This window comes from Parambassis ranga, chromosome 20 (genome assembly GCF_900634625.1).
Source record: "Parambassis ranga chromosome 20, fParRan2.1, whole genome shotgun sequence".
In the NCBI taxonomy this organism is placed as follows: Eukaryota; Metazoa; Chordata; class Actinopteri; family Ambassidae; genus Parambassis; species Parambassis ranga.
In genome coordinates this window covers 16,100,740-16,125,821 of record NC_041040.1, presented here as the reverse complement: position 1 = coordinate 16,125,821, position 25,082 = coordinate 16,100,740, and the positions used below count along the sequence as shown (strand labels likewise).

Below are 25,082 nucleotides of genomic sequence, written 5' to 3'. Positions count from 1 at the left end.
AGCTGATTGCAGTAATTGTTACAGGTACTACATCTTGGCTTTCCACGCTCATGAGGAGCCTGCTGTGACTCCAGAGACGTGTGCTGCTATACTGGAGAAGGCCAAACTGGAAAACTGGGCAATGGGGAAGACTAAGGTAAGATAGTTGATTTGAAGTGAGCTGATGTAGTGATAGAGAAACATGAAATACAAATAGCTCTACATACTAATAAAGCAAGCAGTCACTTCATGTTCATCCAAAGTGTGTCACGCTCCGCAACTAAACCTGAAAACTCACAGTGGAACTCAAGGTGCATTTTGATACAATAAATGGTCTTGTCTCAGGTGTTCCTTAAATATTACCACGTTGAACACCTGAACCTGATGGTGCAGCAGGCCACACAGCGAATCATCCTGCTGCAGGCGTGTGTCCGAGGCTGGCTGGGCGCCAAACGGTACCGACGGATATTAAAAGAGCGAGAACAGAGCGCTCTGGTGCTGCAGTCAGGTTAGTAAACTGTAAACACTCTGACTGTGTACCAGAATGTCAACAACTCACAGCCGTGCCAAGTCATGCTTTCATCTGCAGCTTACAGAGGCCACAAAGTTCGGAAAAGGGTCGCAGACGACAGGAGCAAAGCAAAGTTTGAGGCCTTCATCATCCAGTTTCAGGCTGGTAAGAACAATCTGGTCTTTAATGTGTTACACACTACACTACACTGTGTGAGCTCGGTGTGTGTGACATTGGTTTGTCGTCTTCAGTGTGCAGGGGATATCTTGCAAAAAAAAAGTACAGGGAGATGTTAGATGAGAAGAACCAAGCAGCAACCAAGATCCAGGCTCGATACCGAGGGCACAAGGAAAGGAAAAGCTTCAAAAGGAAACGGTATGAGACATGAAATATGCATATTATTACCTCTGACATTACAGTTTTGAATTATAGAAGTATCCATTGGGTTTTCAGGGAAGCCAAAGAGAAAGAGAAACAAGAGAAGGCTCTTAAAGAACAGGTGCCAGAAAGCACCAACGATGAAAGTGCCTCTACTCCAGATGAAAAGGAGGAAACTAAAGCTGCCGTGGTTCTTCAGAGCAACTACAGGGGCTACAAAGAGAGGAAGAAGTTTAAGGAAAGAAAGAAGACCATGGCTGGTGCCGAGCTCAAGGTGCCACAAGAAGTGTTGGAGGAGAAAGAGCAAAAGCAGTCAGCCAGCAAAGATGAAGCGCAGGAAGAAAGGGAAGCAGGACGCCAAGAGGTGAACGATGAAGATGAAGAAAGCACTTATGAAGCAGAGGAGAATGAGGACAGCGATCATACTCAGGTGCCAGAAGATGACGAGCAAACAGAAGTGGCAGATGAAGCGGTGATTGAGGACACAGATGGTAGAAAAGAAGCACAGGAAGAGAATGGAGTAGCAGAACAAGAAGTAATCGGCGTGGAGGAGGAAACCAAAGCAGCCACAGTTCTGCAGAGTAACTTCAGAGGGCACAAAGAGAGGAAGAAGTTACAGGAAGAGGGCAAGATCCCAGCCAAGAAGCAGAAAGCTAAACGTCCTACAGAAGAAAAGAAAGTGGTGGAAAAGGAGGAGACAGAAAAAGATGAATCGACAGAATCTCAAGCTGGAGCAGATGTTCCTTCAAGTGACGTCGCATCAGACGATCCAGACGAGACCAAAGCAGCTGTGGTGCTTCAGAGCAACTTCCGTGGCCACAAGGAGCGCAGAAAACTCGAACAGGAGGGAAAGATCCCCAAAAAGAAGAAGAAAGAGCTTAAACCAGAACCTCCAATAGAAGAAGAACCAGTGCCAGACCTAAAGGAGAACCCAGATGAGCTGGATGAAGAAAAAGCAGCTACTGTCCTTCAGAGTAACTTCAGAGGCCATCGTGACCGAAAGAAACTGAAAGCAGAGAGAGAGGCCCAGAAGAAAGCCAAGGAGGAGAACGAGGATACCAGAGAAGCAGAGGAGGACACTATCGAGGAGGAAGAGGAGGAGGAGGAGGAGGGGCCAGCCGTGGATGTTACTGACGTGGAGATTGAACGTAAAGAGGAGGCAGACACTGAGAAAGAACGACAGGAGGAAGAGCAGGCCGCAGTGAAGATCCAGAGTAACTTCAGAGGGTACAAAGACAGGAAGAACCTGAAGGCCAACAAGCAAGCAGCGCAGGGTGAAGCCAAGCAGCTGGAGAGCTTCTCCAGACAGGTGAAGGATTTCATTTGTTGTTCACTGTTACAAATGATGGGGGGAGGATTAGAGCAATGCTGCAGTAATAATTAGTGTAACTCACCGTAAGGGCTTGTGTTAAATTAGGATTTTAAGCTTAGATTTGATGGTATTTTACAACACAACCAAAATCACACATGATGCATTCAAGGGCAATCAAGGAAAGTTCAGATCCACGTGCCGTGTTGTCTTGTCACATTATCCAGCCCTGTGTTTTTGCCTCTTTAACAGATCACAAAGACGTCTCAGGACTTCGCTGCCCTGCAGCACAAGTTGAATGAGATCATCCAGGCCCATCAATCAAACCCCGACAACAACGGCATGTTTGTGAGACCAAAAGCAATCAACGGCTACGCTCCCCAGCATCAGCAATCTGGTACGATAAGTGAGATTAGCCCTGTGAAGAACAGATTATAAAGCAATAAATGTACTTCCATGACAGTCTGACCCGAGGTTAATGTGCATTTTTGGTTCTGCTTTTGAAGCCTTTACCCGTCAGATAATTAAGATGGAAAAGTATCATTGAGTTCAGAAACATTCACCAAGAGATGTGAGTGCAGCAGTCACCTCCTAAAAAGAAAAGAGGACACATTGTGTTCAAGCTTTGACTGTCAATGTCTCACTGCTCTTGTTTTCTTGGTGTAGCAGTGAAAACCTCACAGAGAGGTGCAGATTTTATTACCGGCTCCTCACAGTGGAGGGAAGGTGATGTTATCAGCTCCTATTGTGTCGTGCGACTTTATTAGATCAGGAAACACGAGAAAGTCAAGTGCCAAAACAGGAAGCGCTTCTCAACATGATGTGTCATCAAAAATGAAAAAAAGAGAAAAAATTAGATTTGCACAGGTGATAGCTGTAATTGCTTTCAGGGCTGATGAGGAGGCAGCAAATTGAAAAGTTCACAGTCTTTGAAAAACTGAGCCGGCAGCTGAAATGTCACTGTCATCCTGAGGTTCATGTGTGTCAGGGAAGTAATGAGACCAATGACTGCCTTTAGTTAGCGTCATGAATATTCTAAGAATTCAGCTAGTTGCTCTTAAAAATGATATCACTCTGTAATAAAAGAACAAATAGCCATAACAAAGCAATTAGCTATAAACTGCTAACATTACAGCCACTAAAAGATACCAGCAGACAGAACTACTGTGACAAACTGATTACAACGTCATAGCTTATCATGGGTCAGCTTTAAGTGTTCAGAGTGTATATGTTATATTTCGTAACAATACTACAGTAATAATTATTATTTCAAGCTCTGATGTCAGTGTTCATGCAAGTATTTAGCTCAGCTAAGCATTACTAGAATGTGGTAACTTGTGATAGCTTCTTAAGTGACAGAAATCTGTGTATATATGATCAATGATAATAACAGATTTCTATCTATGAAGGCATATAATCTCTAGATTGTAAACATGTATGTGTTCTGGTGAATGCATTTTTGTTTGGTCTTTATGCTAGGCTAACTTTCTCCCAGCTGCATTAGAGTGGTGAACACACAGTTACATACAGAGTGCGGTGTTCCTTTAAATCCAGGCATGTTCGCCCTTTCTGTGCTTCTGTGCAGCACGGCGTATTGCCTGAGGTGAAGCAGACAGAATTATCTGTGTTATTTCCAAGGGCCAGCACAGCTCTTATAAAATTATACTCTTCAAGTCACTTCTCTGTGAACGGTGCTAATCTGTCTTCATGTAATTCATTGAAATGATAAACTGAATCAGATCTGCACGCGCAGAATGAAAACGGAGGAATGCTAGTCACACACTGTTCTTCATGGGAAAGGTCATCAAATGTTAATCACGTTTTGTGAGGCAGCATTTCCAACAATTACAGCAGGAATTAATAAGACCCTGTGTAAAAATTGGCTTTAGTTATTTAAGCCATACAGAGTGACCTTTAGATGAAGTTGTTCAATAATATTACAAACTTTTCACCTTCTTTACCTGCGTGCGTCTGCACATGATGGATTGTTTTCCCTCCTGCATGAACAGTGATTAATAATGAGCAACAAGCAAAGGTCACTGTAATATATTTATAATTGTAACAACATAGATGAGGGTTATTGTTACAGCTTATCACTCGTGACAGATGTGATAGATTGCAGTGAAGCAGCCCAGATGATCACACACACACACCTCACTTATGTTCAATGCTGGCAATCGAACACAGATCCTCACACAATCTCTGTTGGAAAATCCAAACCGGCCTGAGGGTTAAACTGTGTAATGTATTGGGGGCAGCTCAATAAGCATAACAATGTCAAAGGTCGGTATGGTGTCACAGCGGTGTGCCATGCCAGCTATGATGTAACAATCCTACCCGGTCTGTTGGACCACCCTGCAACTACATCTCCAGTAGGATGGTTCCTTTTCAGATGAGACGCACAGCACAGACTTAGTGAGGTTAATCACTGGTTAATCACTTCACACCATCACGCTCAGGTCACAGGTTTCATCACGTCCTTCATGTACAGCAAAAAATACTTAATGCTGCTATTAGAACAGCCCACAGAGGAAGTCCAAAGAGGTTGTGCTGCTTCTCTTTAAGAGCTAATTGGGATGTCCAAATCCAGGCCTTCTGTCTTTAGACCCTTTCACATAGACTCATGGGTGGGACTGTACCAACTCTAATGCATTTCAGCAGTCTGTGTGAACAGCATGGTGGTTTGTTGCACCTCTGCAGTATCACTGTGTGTAAGAGACAGCACACCTCTGATTGTGCTGGAGTTGAAATGCCAGGGGTTCTTTTTAATTCAGATCTAATGCTGCCTATGCATTACATTACAGCTCACTGGTCCAACAACTACTGGGTATTTTGTTGTGACTTTGAACCACCAAATCCACCACATAGAGTGACAGTAGGCAGCATCACATCACAGAGGTGGCATAAAGAGCATCATTGAAGTGTGATTTCTGCTCCAAAGGAGCTGACAGAAGCACTTTTAGAAAAATACTTCAAAAAGGAGAAAAGTACTGAAAGTGTAATGCTGTGTGTTTTTGTCTAAATATCTCTCCAATCCAAAAAGCACTCCCAGTTCTCAAATGTTGCCGAAAGACATTGTGGGAAATGTAGAAAATAAGATGCTGGAGAAGGGAGAGTATATGTTAAAATCACAAAATAAAAAAATCACAGTGAAAAACTGAGGATGAAGTAACACCCGTTTCATTTGTCTTGAAGCAAACATCCAGTCGTCTGATGTTATTCTTGTCTTTGTTACTTTTCAGCTGACAAAAGATTGTCAAGAACCCCCCGCAGGACCCAACAGCCAAAGACCCTGAACACGCCGGAGGACTCCACCTATTACAACCTGATCCATGTGAGTCACACAAAAAAGACAAGTCAACGATTTCAGATGCTTTCTACCACACAGCTTTGCTCTAACTGCTCTCCCAGCTGTCACAATGTGCCATTGATTTTTTGTTGCCATGGAAAGAATTGTCAGACTATTACAGAGCTCGTCTGGAAAAGTATTTCTTTAATACTTTGGACCATTTCTGGAGCTGTTTGTCATTTCAGTCATTGTGCTGCTGATTATTTCAGGTTGCTCAGGATATACACTCTGTAGACAATCTGCACATAATCAATAATTCAATCAATAACTGATGAAAACCAGACATTTGAAACTGAGTGGCAGACATTTTGTAAATTTTTGTGCTGCGCTGTATTAGTTTGATGTCCCGTGAGGTGGTTTGACATCATGGTTGCTATGACGACTGATCCCACAACTTGAATTTCGAGATAAAATAAGTAATCCAAAAGTCCAAATATAAGCAACTCTGATTATGATGCATCACCTAGAAACCATGAATGTGCATGAAAGGCAGGGGTTTATTAGGGGTCAGTAGTCATTAGGATCCATCCTCTGAGGATCATGATTACCTGTATATTACAAAGCCAAGATTCGCTCCTATGACTGGTACATATGTTCTGGCTGTAACCTGCAGTTCCACACGCCTGATTGTTATTCTTTCCATGAGCATAGGCGTTAGTTCTGCTGACACGTGGTGATTCATTCTTTGTTCTTTCTCCTCTCAGCGCTCTGTCCAGGATGATAAACGCAAACCCAGGAAAGAAGAGTAAGTGTCCGGTTCTTACTTTAACGGCCCTTCACTGCTGCTTTAAGAGTGCTCGCCACACTATAGTGTGTCCAGCTTCAACGTTAGGACAGTGTCTCTTTCCGAACTTAACGACGTGCAGCGCTTCACACATCCTCAGTTAAATTAATTACCCTCATCCTTTACCTCTGTTACACTGGCTGAAGGAACTCAATGAAATGTAATCTTAGGAATCAGACTTATTGGCATGTGTTAAAAAGATGTTTCGTGTATTTTATAGAAGGAGGTTTCAAAGTGGGACAGAACATAACTGTAATAGTGTGTGTTCGTGTGGGTATTCATACATATGTATGTGTCGCACAGGCCACAAGGTGAGCATACCGCCCAGAGCGAGGGGTGAAGATAGACTGATAGGGCTGGCTGAACAAGCAGGGGCCAGGGTGCTTTATCACAGCAGTCTGAAGACACACACACACACACACAGAGAGAGTGCAAAACAGCGCTAAACATCAAGGGTAATAATTTGTTAGCAGATAAATAAAGCCGGCGATGGACAGGAGCAGTTTACATGCATCATTAAGGATGAGAAGGTCAGCAGGAACGATAGCATCTCCGGCTGAAGCTGACAGCAGAGGATGATGGGAGACAGGGAGAACGTGGGCGGTACGCAGTGAAGACTGGAAGGTATGCAGGGGTTAGGTGATGGTAAGACAGTGAGGGCAGAAGAAGAAACGCTGAGTGTGTACCGCAGATGTTACTGCTCTGTGCTCTGACGCAACATGAGGCGGTTCAGAATGTATCACTTTGTAAAGTATGGAAAAAACAAGTGAATCGATGATTGAGAAGTGACCTCTGAAAGCTGGAGGGAGTTTTAATGTACCACCAAAGGATGAGGTGTCACGGCTTCAACCTACATCAAACCATCCATCAGTAAATTATTAAGTTATTTATTTATTTATTTATTTATTTTATTAAGTGATGTAACAGATGAGAAAGTGTTGTGCAGGTCAATGTCGTTGAGGTTTTTCTTTGACACATGATTCAGCGCCTGCTGCAGACGGCGTCATGTCAATCAGTACAAACATCACGTCTGAGTGTGAGGTCAGGTCAGACCTGCAGCTCATCACAGTGGCAGCAGTCTGACCGACCCACAGTAGTACTCACCAACATATGTTAACAATGTGTGAGACTTATTGATCCTGTGTTGAAATTGTCCTTTTTGTCTCTGTTCAAACAGAGGTCAGAGCAAAGCTTCATAGTGCTACAGCAGAGCTTACACTGGAATGTCTTTGGTTTTTATTAACATTTAATAACACACAAAAAAAGTCACTTCGGGTATTGTCCCTCATAAATTGAACATACGTTGTATTCGCCCTGTGCTCTAGTCCAGGCAAACTTCTGGACATGGACGACCAGTATTACCGGACCCTGTCCACCAGCCGGTCTGAGCCCTCCATGTCTACAGAGATCGCATCACCCAGTGCCAGGCCAGAGCGGGGGCGGTCTGTGGAGAGGAGGCGCTCTATGGACAGGCTGCAGCCCCCAGACCAACGCCCAGCTGCTGCCAGTCGACCCACTAGAGAGCGGGCTGTCACCGATCCAGAGCCCCCCAAACCTGCCAAAGACAACAGGTACAGCATGACTGAAGCTACCACCATGTGGTACAGATAAGAAGTGTTTTGATACAGATCGATTGATCGTGTTGCCTCAGGTAGTAATAACATTCGTTTAGCGTAACGATGTTGATGATGATGATGGTGATGGTGATAAAGCTAGCCAGTTCAGCATCTAGTTTGTTTGAATTATTACCCACTTAAGACATTTGCCCACATTTATTATCTAGTGTTGCACACTGAGAAAAAGACACTTAACTCTAACTATACTCTAAGTTACAGTCTGTCCTCAAATCTGTTTTCAAACACACCCAGCAGTGATGTCACAGAGTACTGACACACCCACACTCCTGCATCAAAGTGACCACTAGAGGTCAGATTCAGATTCAGATTCAGATTCAGAAAACTTGAATCTGAATCTGACCACTAGAGGTCAGCACACACAGGTTGTTATAAGTAGAATATTGTGTATATTATGGTAACAGGATTTTGCCGATCACAGAATTTCAGCTGGGACACAGCCTACAAATAAAAAGCTATGAGTCAGGTTAGCTTGTTTAGCTAGCCGTTCATGTCTCTGTTATTCTTCAGCTTCTGGAAAACGCTGCCCTTGTTAAAAGGACACGTATTTGTATTTCCTGTTTCAGACAGCCCATGAACATGATAAATGACTGGAGATGATAAACAAAATGAAAAGTTTTCATCTCTCACTTCCTGCTCAGCAGCTTGTTTCCATCTTTGTGTTGACATTCTCCACCATGTTGCGTTCACAGGCGCTCTCTTCCCAGAATGTCGTCCACAGAGAGTCGGAGCGAGGACAACCCGTACGACTTCAGGCATCTTCTGAGGAAGACCTCGCAGAGACGAAGGCTCATCAAACAGTACTGAAACACTGAACTCCCTGATTACTGAATAGATAGGAGCCACAGTAAAGCCTGCTGTGGACAGACTGCTCTGGTTATGTTAACTAGATAGAGAGTGTGAATGTACATGTAAATAAAAAAAAATCAATGAAGGTTATTTATCAGATCTAGTTCTTAAGATGATTTAAAAACAGCTTTTGGACAATCAACTTCAAAGAAAACGTGTGTTCTTTATTCTGCTGTCACATCTGATGTATGAATTTTCTTCTCTGAAATAAAAAATCATTTCACTTAACTCTTCAATGTTTCGTGGACTCTCTTCATATCAAAGCAGCACATGCAGTCATCACAACCTCTAACCTTTATGTGACATTTTAGAGGAGGACAAACCCCCCACAGGGAATGTTACATGCTGACTGCACACAATGACACAAAAACACACATGTACACATGGGAATAAATACACTGGGAAACAAGCAAGTGTTTGGATCATACAGGAAATTATAGATGTGATTTAAAATGAATAAAATAACCACAATACTCACACAAAATGATACCTGTCAAAGGTTCAGTTTGTGTTGGCATTATGTGGCTGCTGATGGTTGGTCTGATTCATAAATCATAACATATGTGTCTGATGCCTTCAGGGTGCGTTTGTTGTGTTCATGGTGACCAATAAACAGTACATCAGGCCAGTCAATAACCTCAAAAATCTGGTTTAAATATAAATAACCTGCAGTTTAACCAAGTCTTGAGTAATCAATACTTTTTGGTGGAGTAACGCGCTCTCTGCGCGTAAAGAGGAGGCACAGTGCGCACTGTGTGTGTGTGTGTTTGAACCCCCCTCCCCGCCCCCTCTGTTTGCCTCCACCGGAGGCGGGCAATTAGAGCAGCCAAAGAAATAGGTCTGCCTGCCTTTCGGTGCCGGGGCAGATGAATTAGTTGGCATTCAGTGTCTGTATATGGAGGCTACAGTTGGGGATGTATGGAGTCACGACGCACGGCGGCGGCGACGCAGCGCGGTTCGTCATGACCTGAAGTGAATCACGATGGGATTTCTTTAGTGACGTGAAATTTTAGGTTGGATTGCAATTAAGGCATGGCGCGCGTGCTGCATATCTACCAGCAGCTCCTGTAACCTCCTGCTTTTTTTGTTTTATTTTGAAATGTAGCAGACGCTCTTAAACTTGCTCAAACTATCTTTTACTATATTATTTTTTTTGTTTATTTATTTTTTTTGTGCGCGGACGCTGCTGCCGCCGCTGCTGCTGCTGCGTGCACCTGTGGACGCCTGTGAAGGGAGCACCGAGGACGCCTCTGCTCTTCCTCTCGCTGCTGCTCGGTTGTGTCTTTTAGGGGCTCTCCTCCTCCTCCTCCTGCAGCAGCGTCTGTCGGATGCGCGGCTGGAACAGAAGGAGAGGTCTGCACATATTCAGCCGCACCACATCAGCTCTGAACGGACCCCCTCCGATCGCCGCGTGTGGATGGGCTCTGCCGGTCTCCGTGTCTCCTGCAGCAGCTCCTAACTACCGGCAACAATGGCATCACACGGTTTCTGGTCTCTCGGCGCAGATAATACGGGGGCCAATGCCGGGAGTCAGAGCCCCAGTACGCGTGAGTGGCTTTTTGTCTGGTGGCCCGGCTGCATTGTCTCCTGGCGGTGCGCGCTGCTGCTGCATCCAGACACAGACAGGCCCTGGCTTCTCTTTCTAAATCAGATTTTATTTGATTCCAAGTTGATTTTTTTTTCATTTCTTATCTTAAAGTTGGACTCATCCTGAAGCCCCGCGCCTCCTTTTCATTTGATGTATCTTCTCTCTTGCAGCCAGGGCTTGGTGCCAAGCGGCGGCCCAGAAATTATCCGGAGGAATTGGATCAAAATTATGTGGTATGTTGGCGGGGCGTCTTTACGCGCTGGTGTTTCCACCTTTAATCACATCTACAGGCCGGCCTTTGTGCACCCGGTCATGAAAAAAATATATATATATAAATATATTTCTGGTGTTTCCAAAGCTCTGCTGAATGTCGGGGAAGGAGAGAAACCCGCCGATCCGGCCGCCAAGCAGCCGCCGCCGCCGCAGCAGCAGCAGCAGAGCGCGGCTGGAGGCTGCGGCTGCAACAAATCCTGCAACTGCACCAAAGCTGCTGTGGTCTTCTCCGACCTCTATTCAACAGGTACGAAAACACGCTGCAAAATTACATTAAAAAAAAGAAATCAAAATAAATCAAAACATGTCACCCTGAGCCAAAAACTTACAGCGCGTATTCCATTTAAAACATAAAACAGGCCTTATTTTTAAAAAATATAAATGTGCGCTTATTATTCTTAAAGCACCGAAAATCATCTGAATAAATGTGAATTTATTACACCCGATTTTCACTTGTTATCATTTATTTTATTGTTATAATAATAAAAGGCAGTTTGAAGAATACAAATAATAATGTGCGTGTTTTTGCGCAGAGCGTGTCGGAGGGGTCACCTTCACAAACAGCTCCTGTGTGAAGCACTCACATGTTGGAGAAATCATTCAAAATCAAAACAGCACTTCAGTTTATTTACACCTTCAAAATAATATATTTACATTATGATTTTACAGCAAACATGCAGAGAGGCCTAAACACAGACATAAATTACAAGATGTCTCCACTCGCTTATTTATTATCATTTATTATTATCTCTCTCTCTCCCTCCACGCAGACCTGTTACCTGCCATGGACGGCGACACCAAAACAATGACCTTCCTGCAGGAAGTTGTGAATATTTTACTGGCCTACATTGTGGAGTCTTTCGACCGGGAAACGAAAGTTATTGATTTTCATTATCCAAACGAGCTGCTGCAGATGAACAACTGGGAGCTGCAGCACGACCCCGCCACGCTGGATGACATCTTGATCAGCTGTCGCGCCACCCTCAAATACGCCATCAAAACAGGTACACCAATCCTACAGATATTTATTGATATTATATATATAAATACACACATATTTATATATATATATATATATTTTCTGAGATTTGTGTGTTTGGAAATATTTCTTTTAACGCGTAAAGACGCAGGCCCTTGAATTTTCCGGCCTGCTGCGCGCATTTGTTTCCAAATTACGCGCTGAAAATGATCATTAAAGACAAATGTTTGAAAATGATATCGAAGATAAAGATATATAAATAACAAAGAGACTCTAAAATGTGCAAACAATGTGATAGAAGTGATTGTATTTTATCACTGCAGAAAATATTCTGTTTAATAAACAATAAATGAAACAATAAATTCAATCTAAAACCTTTTTTTTTCCTCCTGCGTGGCCACCAGACCGATAAACGCAGTGACGCAGTAAATCTGGTTCACCAAGAGATAATAGGCTAATAACCAGGCTTCATGGGCCAAGTCCATTATTCTCCTCTGAGTGACACACGCAGGAGATTTACAGCAACACAAGCACAGATATGGTGGAAATAACGATTTGACCATTAAATAATATTTTCAGGATTTATCCATGGACACAAAAAATTTTTTAAAATCCTTATTTTTTGTGTATCTGTGCACAGCTGCTGTGAATGTTGAAAGAGGATGACAACACATTTTCATTCTCTGACAGCAGAGATGTTCAGCCATGTCTCTGTCTCTGTCTGACTGTCTCTGTCTCTCTGTCTCTTCCTCCTCCATCCTCTCCACCCAGCCCACCCCAGGTACTTCAATCAGCTCTCCACAGGATTAGACATGGTCGGGCTGGCAGCCGATTGGCTGACGTCCACCGCCAACACCAACATGTGAGTATGTGCAGCCTGCTTACTTCATCAGGATTCTAAATGCTGATAATGACACTGAATTCCATTTCCGGGTTCCAGTGTGTGTGTGTGTGCACTCTGCTGATAGCGGCCTTTTTTTCACTCAATCATGGCAAATGAAAAGGGTGAAATGAAAGACAGACCTCCTCCCCCTCCTCCTCCCCTCCTCTCACCTCTGATCCTCATGGGGATTCAAGGGGAGAAAATTAGCTCTGAAATTAAATTCAGGCTAATCTGAAGCTAATTTCAGATGTGTGTGTTTTTGGGGTGATAAACTCTTTTGGCAAGTGTGAGGACAAAATAATACAAACCATGTGCACGGACTCTGGAAAAGGGGGGGAGGAAAATTGTCAGCTTCTAACATTAAAAAAAAAAAAAAACATAATCATATTTGTGTATGCTGAAATGATCAGATCAGGACATTTGTGCACAATTGTCCCCAAATCTGCATCTACAGTACAGAATATTTATGTCTTTTTGCTCGTTTATTAATGGACTTCTGCAAAAAAGCCCAAACTGCAGTATGAAATGTTCTTTTTTTTTGGTGATGAGTCACGATGGCGCCACACTTTGTGTAACCTGCAGCATGTGATGTGTGTTGTGTAACGCAGGTTCACCTATGAGGTGGCTCCTGTCTTTGTGCTGCTGGAATACGTCACTCTGAAGAAGATGAGGGAGATCATTGGCTGGACGGATGGGCGAGGAGATGGCATATTTTCCCCTGGTGTGTGTGTGTGTGTGTGGATCAGCCTCTGCGTGTGCTGTAACGTGTCAATTTGCATTTTGATGATATAAATGGAAGTGGTTTCAAAGCCAATTAGCATAAAATAATGTTCTTCCTCCTCCTCCTCCGAACACTCTTTATTTCTGCTGGTTGACACACGAGGAGGAGAGTTTAATGGCGAGGCCTGTGATTGGCTGTGACAGCGAGCTGTTGGTTTGCATGCTGTGTCATCTCCCTCTCTGTAAACAAACCAATTCATTTTAAACATGCATGAAAAGTGTCAGTGGCTTGTTTCACATCCCATGAGAGCGGCCGGCTGCTGATCACTGTCTGTCCTCTAGGTGGTGCTATTTCTAACATGTATGCCATGCTGCTGGCCCGCTTCAAGATGTTCCCTGAAGTCAAAGAGAAAGGGATGTCATCTGTTCCAAGGCTGGCGGCTTTCACGTCCGAACACGTAGGTTTTTCTTTCAAATGTCACAGATATTATTTCAAAGTGCAAAAAAAACATGCTCATGTTAGCAACGCTGATGTGAAGCCAACATCGCTGAGGGACACAAGGTGACTGGTGTGCACTGGTAGCATTTTAAATGTCAAGGAGGTGGAAAAAAAAGAAAAAATGTGTTGTGGACCACAAAAGTATTCATTATTATTCCATATTTACAGTTTTTTCGTCTGTCTCGTTTTTTCAGAGCCATTTTTCAATCAAAAAAGGAGCGGCAGCTCTCGGCATCGGGACTGAGAGCGTGATCTGTATCAAAGCAGATGAAAGGTAAAGCCGGCCTCACGTTTGTGGTGACGGCTGCACCACACTGAGCTACACTAAGCTGCAGTTTGAATCACAAATAAACAACAAATGCACAACTAAATTCTATCAAAGACTATAAATAAACCATTTAATAAGATGAATGTAGTTAGAATTAGAACTTATGTTGCATTTAAATAACCAAAAGTTATTTAAATGCAACAGTCAGGGACGTTACAGCTAAATTATTTTCATTTTTATTTCAAATAGTTTTTTTTTTCCAAGACCCCAGCTGACTGTATGTGAATAATACAGCTATGTATTATTGATTATTGTTTATATTTTGAGAGAAAACAGGCAGCTGGGTTAGCTAATGCTAACCTGATAGCCATGTAGTTTAACACAGCCGGCTCGCTAAGTTTATTTAGCTTGTAAGCTAATGTTTCTAAAGTTTCTCACATCGCTTATCTAACAGTGTGGTTAATGCTTCAAAGCAAGCGTGTGCAATTATACTGGCCTAGAACCAGGGCCGGCCCAAGACATATGCGAAATATGCGGCCGTTTAGGGCCCCCAAGAGCACCAAAAGTCCATGATCAAATATATATTTTATATTTTAAAAAATAACATTGATTAATACAAACGAGATGATATTACACATTCAGTAGCATGTATCACACACAGTGCAGCCTATAGGATGATGAAGCATCTGAGGCTAAGGTGGTGGTATGAATGATTTGTATGATTTTGCTTAGGGCCCCATAAAGGCTTGGGCCGGCCCTGCTTAGAACAACCCAGCATGGAGCGGCTAGCTGGCTAGCTATTAGCCTGTAGCTCCACTGCATGGTAGCTTCTTATGTTCGGCTTAGGGGATCATCACATTGGTGCAGTGTAGTGTTGGCACAGCTAACTGGCTAAAGTTACATGTGATGGTTTATGGGTTATTGTACTGACAGTGTCTCAGTTTAGCCTCTATGCTAATCAGGAAATTGGCTGGGGAGCATCTTAAGCAGCTGTCAGAGGTCAACTGTGTGAGAGCAGGAACATGTGGCTGGACTCTTGCTCTGTTGTTGTTTGTGTCTTCGCTGGTAAACACCTTGTTTCTCCTTGGCAGTGGTAAACTGATCCCAGCTGACCTTGAGAGGAGAATACTGGAGGCCAAACAGAAGGTAACGTGACGCACGTTTATAGCGCTGCTGTAAACAGACAGACATTATTTCATACAGCACTGGTTTCATGGGATTGGTTGGACTGAAGGGGAGCCACGTCACAGCCGGCCTTTCACTCCTCTTGTGTTTCCTGTGCAGGGTTTTGTACCTTTCTTTGTAAGTGCGACCGCCGGGACGACAGTGTACGGAGCCTTCGACCCTCTCATCGCCATTTCTGACATCTGCAAAAAGTACAACGTCTGGATGCACGTGGACGTGAGTAGAACACGACGGACGGGAATCTGCTGCCTTATGATGCAGGCTGTCTGTCCACAGAAGGTTTTTAGCGGAGGCAGAACCACAGCGTTCACTGCTGGGTTTGACAAATCTATTATGTCTGCCTCGCCTCCGACTGCTCGCGTTTGACCCAGATAGAGAGCCAGCCATTTCCTATCTGAGGCTGGAGATTAGAAAAAGTGGCACAGAGGCTGTAAATCATCTCCTCCCCCGTCTTTGCCCCCTCTCACTGAAGGAGCTCGATCTGTTAATGAAGGTGGTTCAGTCCTGACAGGGGGACACCTCTATTAAGACACATAAATGCTCGTGTCTGTCATTCCTCATCCAGCTGAGAGGAAAAACACACACGGCCATTTTTTATTTTTGGTGTGTCGTGTCACCTTACATGTACAGTGTCCATATGTGCAGAGACAGAATGAGGCAGACAGAGTCTGACATTTGGATGGAATCAGATGATGACTTCAGAGTTTTATAGTTAATCAACATATAAGAGAAGAAGAAAATAGTAAGAAAAGCTTATTTAACCTCCTCATCCAACCGTGGTCCATAAAATCTCAAAAAGCTGAAAAAAAAATCTACATTTATTCACAGAAATTTTAACGTAGCTAATTTTTAAAATGTTCTTGCTTTATTATTTATTAGTATTTTTGCCATGTATGTCTTTTTTTCAACTGCAAAACCTGCATATAAAGGCTTGCTAATGGCTGGCTAAGCTGTAAAATGGGGACAATGTGTGCATTTTTACATGTCTGTTTCTGGATAAATGCCTGAAATAACAGATTCTGACCTTTTATTCTGCAACATAAATACATCAGAAAACATCAGATTTTTTTTAAAGGATTTGATTGCTAGTAAGCAGCTCTGGTGCTTATAGCTAGGCATTAAAAAACCATGAAACTGATGTTCTTTTGTGAATAATATAAATTTTTTTTCTCAGATTCCTTATTTTATATGCTAAAAGCCTGATGCTAATCTCCATTATCTCTGTGCCCATCATCAGCATCAGCTCTCTCAGTGAAACATGTCTGTGTGTGTGTGCCGTCAGGGTGCATGGGGAGGAAGCCTGCTCATGTCCAGGAGACACAGGTGGAAGCTGGACGGAGTTGAGAGGTAAGTAACGCTTTATATCAGACAGTGAACACAAACAGGTGAATGTTAAAAGACACTAACGAGCATCTGAAGCTCTGATGAGTGACTGTTATTATTATTATTAACCACAGGGCCAACTCTGTCACATGGAACCCACACAAGATGATGTCTGTGCCCCTGCAGTGCTCCGCCCTGCTGGTCAGAGAGGAGGTGGGCCCCAGCTGCTGTGTGTGTGTGTGTGTGTGTGTGTTACATGCTGTTAACAGTCTGGACCTGACTTGATTGACAGGGTCTGATGCAGAGCTGCAACCAGATGCACGCCTGCTACCTGTTCCAGCAGGACAAACACTACGACCTGTCCTACGACACCGGAGACAAGGCGCTGCAGTGTGGACGCCACGTGGACATCTTCAAGCTGTGGCTCATGTGGAGAGCTAAGGTGGGACACGCTTACTGCTCTGCACCCACAACAGTTAATCACATGTCAACAAATTAGATAAGTTAACCTTAGATAATACATGATACCCATAATATTTTTAAATGAAAAAGTATCTTCGTCAATATTTTTCTGATTCTTGTAACAAACCTGGTCACAGATTCAGCCATTTAAAATCAATTTCATAATTTAACTCAACAATGACTGTCCCTGGATCCAAGAGGATTTAACCCCGTCCCTCCTACACTGAACTCCACTTGGCCTCCACAGGCCTAAACAGGCTGAACCACCAGGATCCAGCTGTCACAGTGCAACACTGTTGTTGTGGAATCTGCAATATTGTGTTAAAAAATAATGAATCATGAAAGAGGCTGTCTGGTAGAGAACAGAGGAGGACTGGAAGGAGCAGTCGGCCTTCAGATGCTGCCTTAGATTCAGACACACACACACACACCCATGCATGGATCAGCCTGCACCAACACAATGGCTGTTTCAGTATGAGATTATAGAAGTGATTTCAGTCAGACATAGATGTATATTAAGGCTGTTTTGATCACATCTTTTGTCTGACAGGGTACTATTGGCTTCGAGGCTCAGATTGACAAGTGTCTGGAGCTGTCTGAGTACCTGTACAACAAAATCAAAGACAGAGAAGGATACGAGATGGTGTTCGACGGGAAGGTATGCTCATCTCTCACTTTTCTCCTGTTACCTATTCTGTGTCACTACGGGGGACTTGACTGGCACGCAGTGAGTGCTCCGTCTTTGTGTTGGATGAATGCCATTTTTGCCAGTATAATGTGCTGCTATTATGCTTAATGAATAGCATAACAGCTCGTATAATTGCTCATATGCATATGAATAGCATGGCTGGAGAAATATCCTGCTCAACTCCAACACAAACATATGTGGGTATGAAGGGGTTATTAGGCTGAAAGTGCCGTATGGACACCCGGAGTCATTTATAATGGAGGCTCTTTAATGTTTCAAGGCTTATTGTTTTCATGCTGAGTCCCTAAAAAGGCTGAGAGCTCCATAACCCCAGAGGGTGCTGAGAAAAAAGCCAAGTCCTCTGGGCACTGGCCCAGGTGTTTACGTCTCCCGTTTGAGCCATTACACCAATCTGATGCTGAATATACAGACAAACCAGCCCGGCTGTATAAATGAGGCTGGTGTGCAGGGTTACTCAGCCGTCGGTAATGAATGCCTCTCCACTGGCAGGCAGGCAGAGCAGAGAGGAGCGTTCAGACATACTGAGAGTGTGTGAGGAGGAACTGGGCTGCCTCTCTGAAGCTGGGGACACCACAGATTTGAACATTTTGAATCAAAGTTGGCATTTTTTGGAGCTTTCTGTAGAATTTGGGGTTGGTGTGGGTTATTTAAATTTTATTTAATTCCTTTCATTTTAAAAATGATTTAAAATATTCAGCGTTTGAGGCAAAGTTGATTTACAATTTTACTATTCTCAGAATTCAAAAAACCTTTGTTAATAGTGACACCTGTGGCCATTAAGTGAATTGCAGCCGGATTGCAGGATTGAGCATTGATTTGATTGGTTCTTCAGTTATTGAAGAACCAATCAAATCTATATTGTGAATTGGCACTGTGGTGTCGTTGTGATGCTATGTTGTGTAGCACTGCTGTATATTTTGTGTGTCATATATGTTGTCGTATGCGAGAAAAGCCACCATAAAGGCTTGAATAGAATGCTACGAATCTAAGCTACGGCTAGCTTGCTAACCTTAGTTACATTACATCATCAACATTGTTGGACATAAAACATGATGTCATCATCATGTATCATGTTGCTAGTAAGGTAGTATAGCAAGCTAGCTGACTAACTTTAATATCCATTCAGATGCTAGCAATACCTTCAACAAGCTAGCAGGCTAAGCTTATCCTGCTGGATGGAGGCTAGCTTCCCTGCATGGATCTGGTGTTGGGCGCTTTTGAGACATTTGCAAATGACAAGCTAGCTTACTGTGCATGAATTCGAGGATGTTATTTGGCACATTTATCATTTCATTTATTCTTATATACAGGCTAACATTAAGCTATGAACTACAACAAAAGAGCATGTTAGCAATAAAAGTGCTAAGTGTGTGTACACTCTTGTTATTTAACTTACTGAATACAGTCCATGTCCATGCTAACAGATAAACCAACATTAGCTGGTGTTTCACACACAGACCATGCACTTATTGTCAGTGTGTTGAAGGTTACATGATTACATAGTAATATTCCTCAGTCTGTGTGGTATTATTTGTTTTAAACAGTCTAAACATTTCACTGCATCAGCATCACTGAGCTATGCCCCCTCCCTGTGAGTGTGCGTTGTGCTTTGTGTTACTGTGCCAGTTTGTTCCTCTGATCTGGCGTTGCCTGTGTGTCCCCTCAGCCTCAGCACACCAACGTCTGCTTCTGGTACCTCCCCCCCGGGATCCGCTACATGGAGGACAAAGAGGAGAGAAAGAAACACTTGCACAAGGTGGGCGAGCGCAGATAAGACGGCTGACTGCAGCGTCCGCCCAGCACGCCGCTCATATCCAGCTCCACCATCACATGCCTTTCTAAAGAGGCTCATAAGAAAAAAAATTTTAAATAGGGTTAAGACAGAAGTGATCAGGCCAACATGGCGGCTTCCACAGCAGCAGGGTCCTACTAATGGACACATAGGACAAAGGGAGAGCGTGCGTGCTGACTGCTCCTCCAACCAGAAACTGTTTCCATCTTTGTCAAAGGCCTGCAGATGTTTCCTCGTGTTTCATCCCCTGTTTGGTCAGCAGTGATGTCATGTTGACCCATTAGCACTTTGAGGAGCCGTCCTATGTTTCTAAAGGCTCGATTTGACAGAGATCAGCAGCAAGCTGATGATTGTACAGCAGGCCTGCCAGCTGCCGGAGGACACCTGCAAGAGATTAAGAGGCAGCGACACTGTGATGAAGCTGAAGCTTCTATAGAGAGCTGACTGCAATCTGAAACCAAGCATATTCAGATTTATTACAATTGTTGCAGGACACACTTAGTTTTAAGCTGCTCTTAAGCTAGAACTCACCCTGCAGGATCTCAGGTGCACATCCTGAACTCCAGTCATCATCATACAGAGAGTATTTCTATCTTTTTTTTCCCCCACACAAGCTCTAAATTGAGACACAGGAATGATTTCAGCCTGTGCAAACAAAGAGAGCGAGCTTCAAACTCTAAATTGAATCTGCCACAAAGTCATCACAACACAAAATCCACAGCAGCAGCACCGGGCACAGGATGAACGACTGCCACACAGAGATAACCTCTGACTCTGAGCAGCAGCAGCAGCTGTCAGAGGCATAGCTGTCAGGCTTGGTGGGAGATAATGAACAACACAGAGCAGGATCAGAGACAAAAAAAGAAAAGTTATGATGAACTAAACCACAAAGATAATCTGATCATCACACTGTCACACTTTTTTTTAATGATAATTAAAGTGAGTATTATTTGGGAGAGCTGTGATTTATACGGTGAACGCACCAGCTCGTCATGCATTTGGTAGTGCTTTGAATAATTCAGTATAATAATGTTTTAAATGTTAAAACACCCACAAGAAGAGTCGAATCAACCTCAAAGTGACTCAAAAAGCAAATACAGCAACTTAAATGATTACAAAACAGCCCAAAATAACCATGAGGAGACAAGAAATGTTTCAAAACAACCTCAGTAAGTTAAAATAAAAAACAACAAAATGTTAAAAAGACATTAGCAATTACAGAAACATGTAAAACAATCAGAGACTCAAACCAAACGTTTCAAAATGACTTCAAACTGTAAAAAAATGGTCACAGAGACTCAAAACAACCACAAAAATACCAAACATAAAAAACAGTGAAATGAGCAGTCTCATAACAATAAAAAAGATTCAAAACAACCACAATATTACTCCATTAGCACAAAACGATACACAAAACAAGCAAAAAGCTGCAAAACAACCACAAAGGTGCTAATAAAAATGACCACAAGGACCATCTGATTATTCGATCTTAATGCACTCATGTTCATCATCTTTGCTCTCTGCCTTCATGTACGTTGTTGTTGTTGTTGTTGTGTCTTCAGGCCTTCAGTAGTAATCCGTTGTGTATGTGTGGCACGTCCTCAGGTGGCCCCGGTGATAAAGGCCAGGATGATGGAGTACGGGACGACCATGGTCAGCTACCAACCGCAGGGGGACAAGGTCAATTTCTTCCGCATGGTGATATCCAATCCCGCTGCTACCTTTCAGGACATCGACTTTCTTATCGAGGAGATCGAACGGCTCGGCCAAGATCTATAAGACTGGTGTCACCAAGTCCTCCCGTGCTTATCCACCCTGCCCCCCCCTCCTCTTTGACGGATGAAATGTTTGTCGTGAATGTACTGGTAAACTTTTTTTTTCTCTCTCTCTTTCCTCCAAAGTCACATATTTAAGAGTATATTTGAGAAAAGGATCTACAGATGTATCCATATATTATGTATTAGTAGCTTTCGCCGTGGACTGACTCGTGGTCCGACGCTGATGTAAAAGTGCTTCTGTCTGCCTTCCCTGTAGTGTAGTAGAGCCCAGAGTAAGTGTAAGTGATGATGTAACTTTATATTTGTGATATGAAACGCTTGTGCAATAAGTGGATGAGGAAGAAGTTTATTTTGGAGTCACTTCTCATGTCGTTAAAGTGCCAGATGTGCTTGTGTTTTATTGTAACTTCTGGTTTCAAAATAGCACTTCACCTTACCTCAGCTTGAACAACTGCCTTCACATCCGCACATAGGTCTTCAATATCCTCTGACACTGGCAGCAACAGCACGTGATCAGTCACAGGACAGCAAGTCAAAGCATTTCTTATCATGTCAGTCCATCGTGCTCCATCTGCTTGTGCTCTTATTGAGGCTTTTCGTCCCTGTGTGTGGTGTGTTTAAGGTGGTGAAAGCTTTGATTGTTTGTTTGCCACTTCAGTCCTGGCTGTACATGTAGCTCTGCTGTTTATATAGCATCCTTATGTTTTCCAGTGTTACCCTGTTGGACCTGTTTTTTAGTGGCATCGCTGCTTCTAGTGGTTCCAAGATGGCTCCAAATTTTGATCAAATAGCAGTTTCTTCCAAGAATGTACGCACCAAAAAAGTGTTTTTTAGACAGGCCAAGCTCCGCCCCTTCCAATGTGGAACACCATTCGGGAAAAATACAGATGTTGTTTCCTGTCTTACAGAACTGAAACACTTACATATGTGTAATTGATGGAACACTGATCATCAGATTTTACAAAAATACGTTTTCATGTTGGTCCTCTAAGAGTGGGCGGGACATCACAGTTGTACCTCTGGCTGTAAGGGACCCATAGGTAGGTTGATCTAGCCAAGAGGATACTTTCTGGGCCATTTGACCTGCAGCACAATCCTCATCGTTCCCGGCAGCTTCAACTTAACAGCCCTGCAAACACAAATAAAGTCCAAACCTGTAGTTCCTGTAATGACCACTTGAGGGCGAGTCAGTCCCATTGACTGTAAAAACTATGGACAGAGCTTCTGTGACGTCACCCATTTGTTTCTGAAGAGCCGTTTTGAGGCTTGGTGGGAGGCGATCACAGAAGCATGAAAACCTGCGCTTTGACACGGCAACCGTCTGTCGCTCAAGCGAATAATTATGCGTAATTTTAAGTCCGAATATAATTAAAACAAGTTAAAAAAATTCACCACTACACTACAATTGACTAGAAGAGAACTTATCATTTGAGACCAGAATGGTTTTTTGTACCATGTTTATTTTAAGTCGGCCGTTTTAACATGGGAGTCTATGGGAAATGACTCATTTCTGGAGCCAGCCCCCAGTGGTTGCAGCATGAACTACAAGTTCTGACACTTCAGCATGGGTGTAAAGTCAGTGCACCACTGCCCGGATGGTGATGAGGCCAAATCTAGCAGGACTGAAATCTTTAAATTAAAATTTTTTTTTTTTGAATGAGCACTTACTGGAAGATCATAGAGAATCTTCAGATAAACTGTGAACGTGGGCAACAATAGTGTTTTTGTTTGGATACAGGAACTCCATCAGATCTGCTGTATACCTGACATCACTTGCACTAAAACATGGTATAGGAAGGAGCAGGCTAGCATCCCTTAGCAGTGAGATCTCCTTGTTATTCATTCACAAGCAATATTTGAGTAAGGGTCCAATCTCTCTCTCTCTCTCTCTCTCTCTATATATATATATATATATATATATACATATATATCCTGCAGCACATCAAAAGAAAACAAATGTAAATGATAATCAAGTGTCCAGAAATCAGCAGTAAGCAACATGAAAATACATAAAACGTCAGGGTGATGAAAGGAGCAGAGGTTCTGTAGCATTCTCATTAGAAACACGTTAGAAAAGCACAATTTGCTCAACATGGCCGCTCAGTGTACAATCACTTTTATGGTAGAGTGTAAATAGTATTTCAAGTATGTCCTAAGTACATATCTTTGTGTATACATACATGTATATAAGACATATATAACCAGAGACTATTTGTGAGGTAAAGTTCTTCATATTTTCTCTATCTAATATAGATGACTTGTATTTTCATCCTGTTTTCTGTGTGTGTGTGTGTGTCAGATACTTTGTTTGTGACTATTTCAAAGAAAACTTGTTTCAGGGACTGGCTTTAAAAGAAACTTGACTGATTTCACCTCCAACAAATATTTAAAAAATCGACTTCTAGAGTCTTGTGTGAAGTAGGTACTTGCAGCGTTTGGATTTTAAACCATTATGCAAAGCCATTCTGACTCTGAAGCTCTGCGTGTGTGTGTTGTTTTTTTTTCGTAACGGTATGTGCCAACGTGTTTGTAACTGTGTTGCCTTAGTATACGATTTCCCAGTATTGTCTAGTTTTCCTCTAATTAAACAAACAGTGGAGGTTGTGCACTTTAGAGTATACTGTACACATGAGCTAATGATGTGCCATGGTTGATGTTTAAAGAACAAAAAAAAAAAAGACTCAGAAAATGTCATTTTAAGCTCTTTTGGTCTGAATGTGTTGAAACACAGGGTCTGTTATTTATTTATTTTTTGTAGATATATTGTAAAGCTCCTTTTCTGCACTCCCTGAGTGAAAGTGGCGCACACACTGTGACACAAACTAACATCAGCGACACAGGAATCTCACTGTGGTGGTCTTTGGAAAGCCGGACGCTCTTGTTTCTCTTGCTGCTGCTGCTAGACTTTGCTTCCTTTGCACGTGCATGCGATGCCTTGCCTATCTAGCTTGTTTGATGTACAGTCTCCTATATATCTATTTATATATACACATATATATATATATACACATATACGCAGTGTGTGTAGCTCCTGTAATTAGCTTTAGCGTCTTAGCCTGTAGATTGTAGTGCACTGTCGCTCTAGCCTTTACATGTGATCTCTGTGTCTCGGGCTTCTTTGTAATGTTTCTTTGTGCCGCAAGCATGCTAACCTCGCCTAGCATTTGTACTCCTCTCCGCGCTTGATCTGACTTTCTCTATCCTCTGTCTTTCTGCTTGTCGCCGCTCTGATCGTAGAGTATTATATCTATCTGTGTAGTCCGTCTGGCATGTCTCTTTCTGAACGCTCTTCTCTGCTCGGTGCCTGTGTGACCTCTGCGTGACCCAGTTCTCTCTTTCTCTTTCCGCTTCGCCCTTCTCTGGTAGCAGTGACAACCGTACACATGCGCTTTCCTCCGAAAGTTTCTTGGCTACCCCGCTGTCATTCTGTATGTTGGCTTGTGTCATGGTGCCACGGCGTCACTGGTTTCTCACTGAGGCCCTTTGACTGTATGAGAAATACATGATTTGGGTTTGATTGTCCTCGCCCTGAGCAGGTGTTGCAACAAAGAATTTATAAAAGAAAACAGATCCTAGTTTGTTGCTTATATAGAATATTTATTTATGAGAACAATGAAAATCCCCCTTAGTGCTGAGAGTGCAGGTTCATTCACTGCAGTCTCCAATCATATGCTCTGCATACTGCTGTGCTCGCTTCTCAAACACTCATTTGTCCTGAAATATATGTTACTCTTGGGAAAAAGTAGAAATAAATATTGTGAAAACATAATGATGTGACTCGTTTTTTCTCCTGACCAATGAGAGATGAGTGGTTGTTGTACACATGTACA

General features: G+C 42.9%; 2 protein-coding genes across 3 annotated transcripts in view; both read left to right on the top strand.

Moving 5' to 3' along the window:
* Window positions 1-8,751, top strand: part of myo3a (myosin IIIA) — a 48,669-nt gene extending 39,918 nt beyond the window's left edge. Inside the window, exons 27-36 of the mRNA XM_028432866.1 lie at window positions 25-136; window positions 325-487; window positions 569-655; window positions 742-865; window positions 944-2,177; window positions 2,430-2,574; window positions 5,420-5,511; window positions 6,231-6,271; window positions 7,636-7,881; window positions 8,637-8,751. Of these exons, the coding sequence (XP_028288667.1) occupies window positions 25-136; window positions 325-487; window positions 569-655; window positions 742-865; window positions 944-2,177; window positions 2,430-2,574; window positions 5,420-5,511; window positions 6,231-6,271; window positions 7,636-7,881; window positions 8,637-8,751 (2,359 nt within the window). The remainder of the gene's footprint in view (window positions 1-24; window positions 137-324; window positions 488-568; window positions 656-741; window positions 866-943; window positions 2,178-2,429; window positions 2,575-5,419; window positions 5,512-6,230; window positions 6,272-7,635; window positions 7,882-8,636) is intronic.
* A 1,231-nt stretch (window positions 8,752-9,982) lies between these two features.
* gad2 (glutamate decarboxylase 2) lies at window positions 9,983-24,871 on the top strand. 2 transcript variants are annotated; one of them, XM_028432788.1, is made up of 16 exons: window positions 9,983-10,334; window positions 10,552-10,614; window positions 10,740-10,901; window positions 11,425-11,658; window positions 12,405-12,495; window positions 13,125-13,237; window positions 13,579-13,694; window positions 13,930-14,009; window positions 15,095-15,149; window positions 15,288-15,404; window positions 16,471-16,535; window positions 16,646-16,724; window positions 16,804-16,953; window positions 17,524-17,631; window positions 19,349-19,438; window positions 21,080-24,871. In XM_028432788.1, exons 1-16 carry the CDS (start codon window positions 10,265-10,267, stop codon window positions 21,251-21,253), a joined length of 1,767 nt encoding a protein of 588 aa, XP_028288589.1. In that variant the 5' UTR covers window positions 9,983-10,264; the 3' UTR covers window positions 21,254-24,871. The 2 variants fall into 2 exon arrangements, with proteins under 2 accessions (XP_028288589.1, XP_028288588.1); XM_028432787.1 differs by having other exon boundaries at window positions 9,983-10,340.
* Window positions 24,872-25,082: the final 211 nt, after the last annotated feature.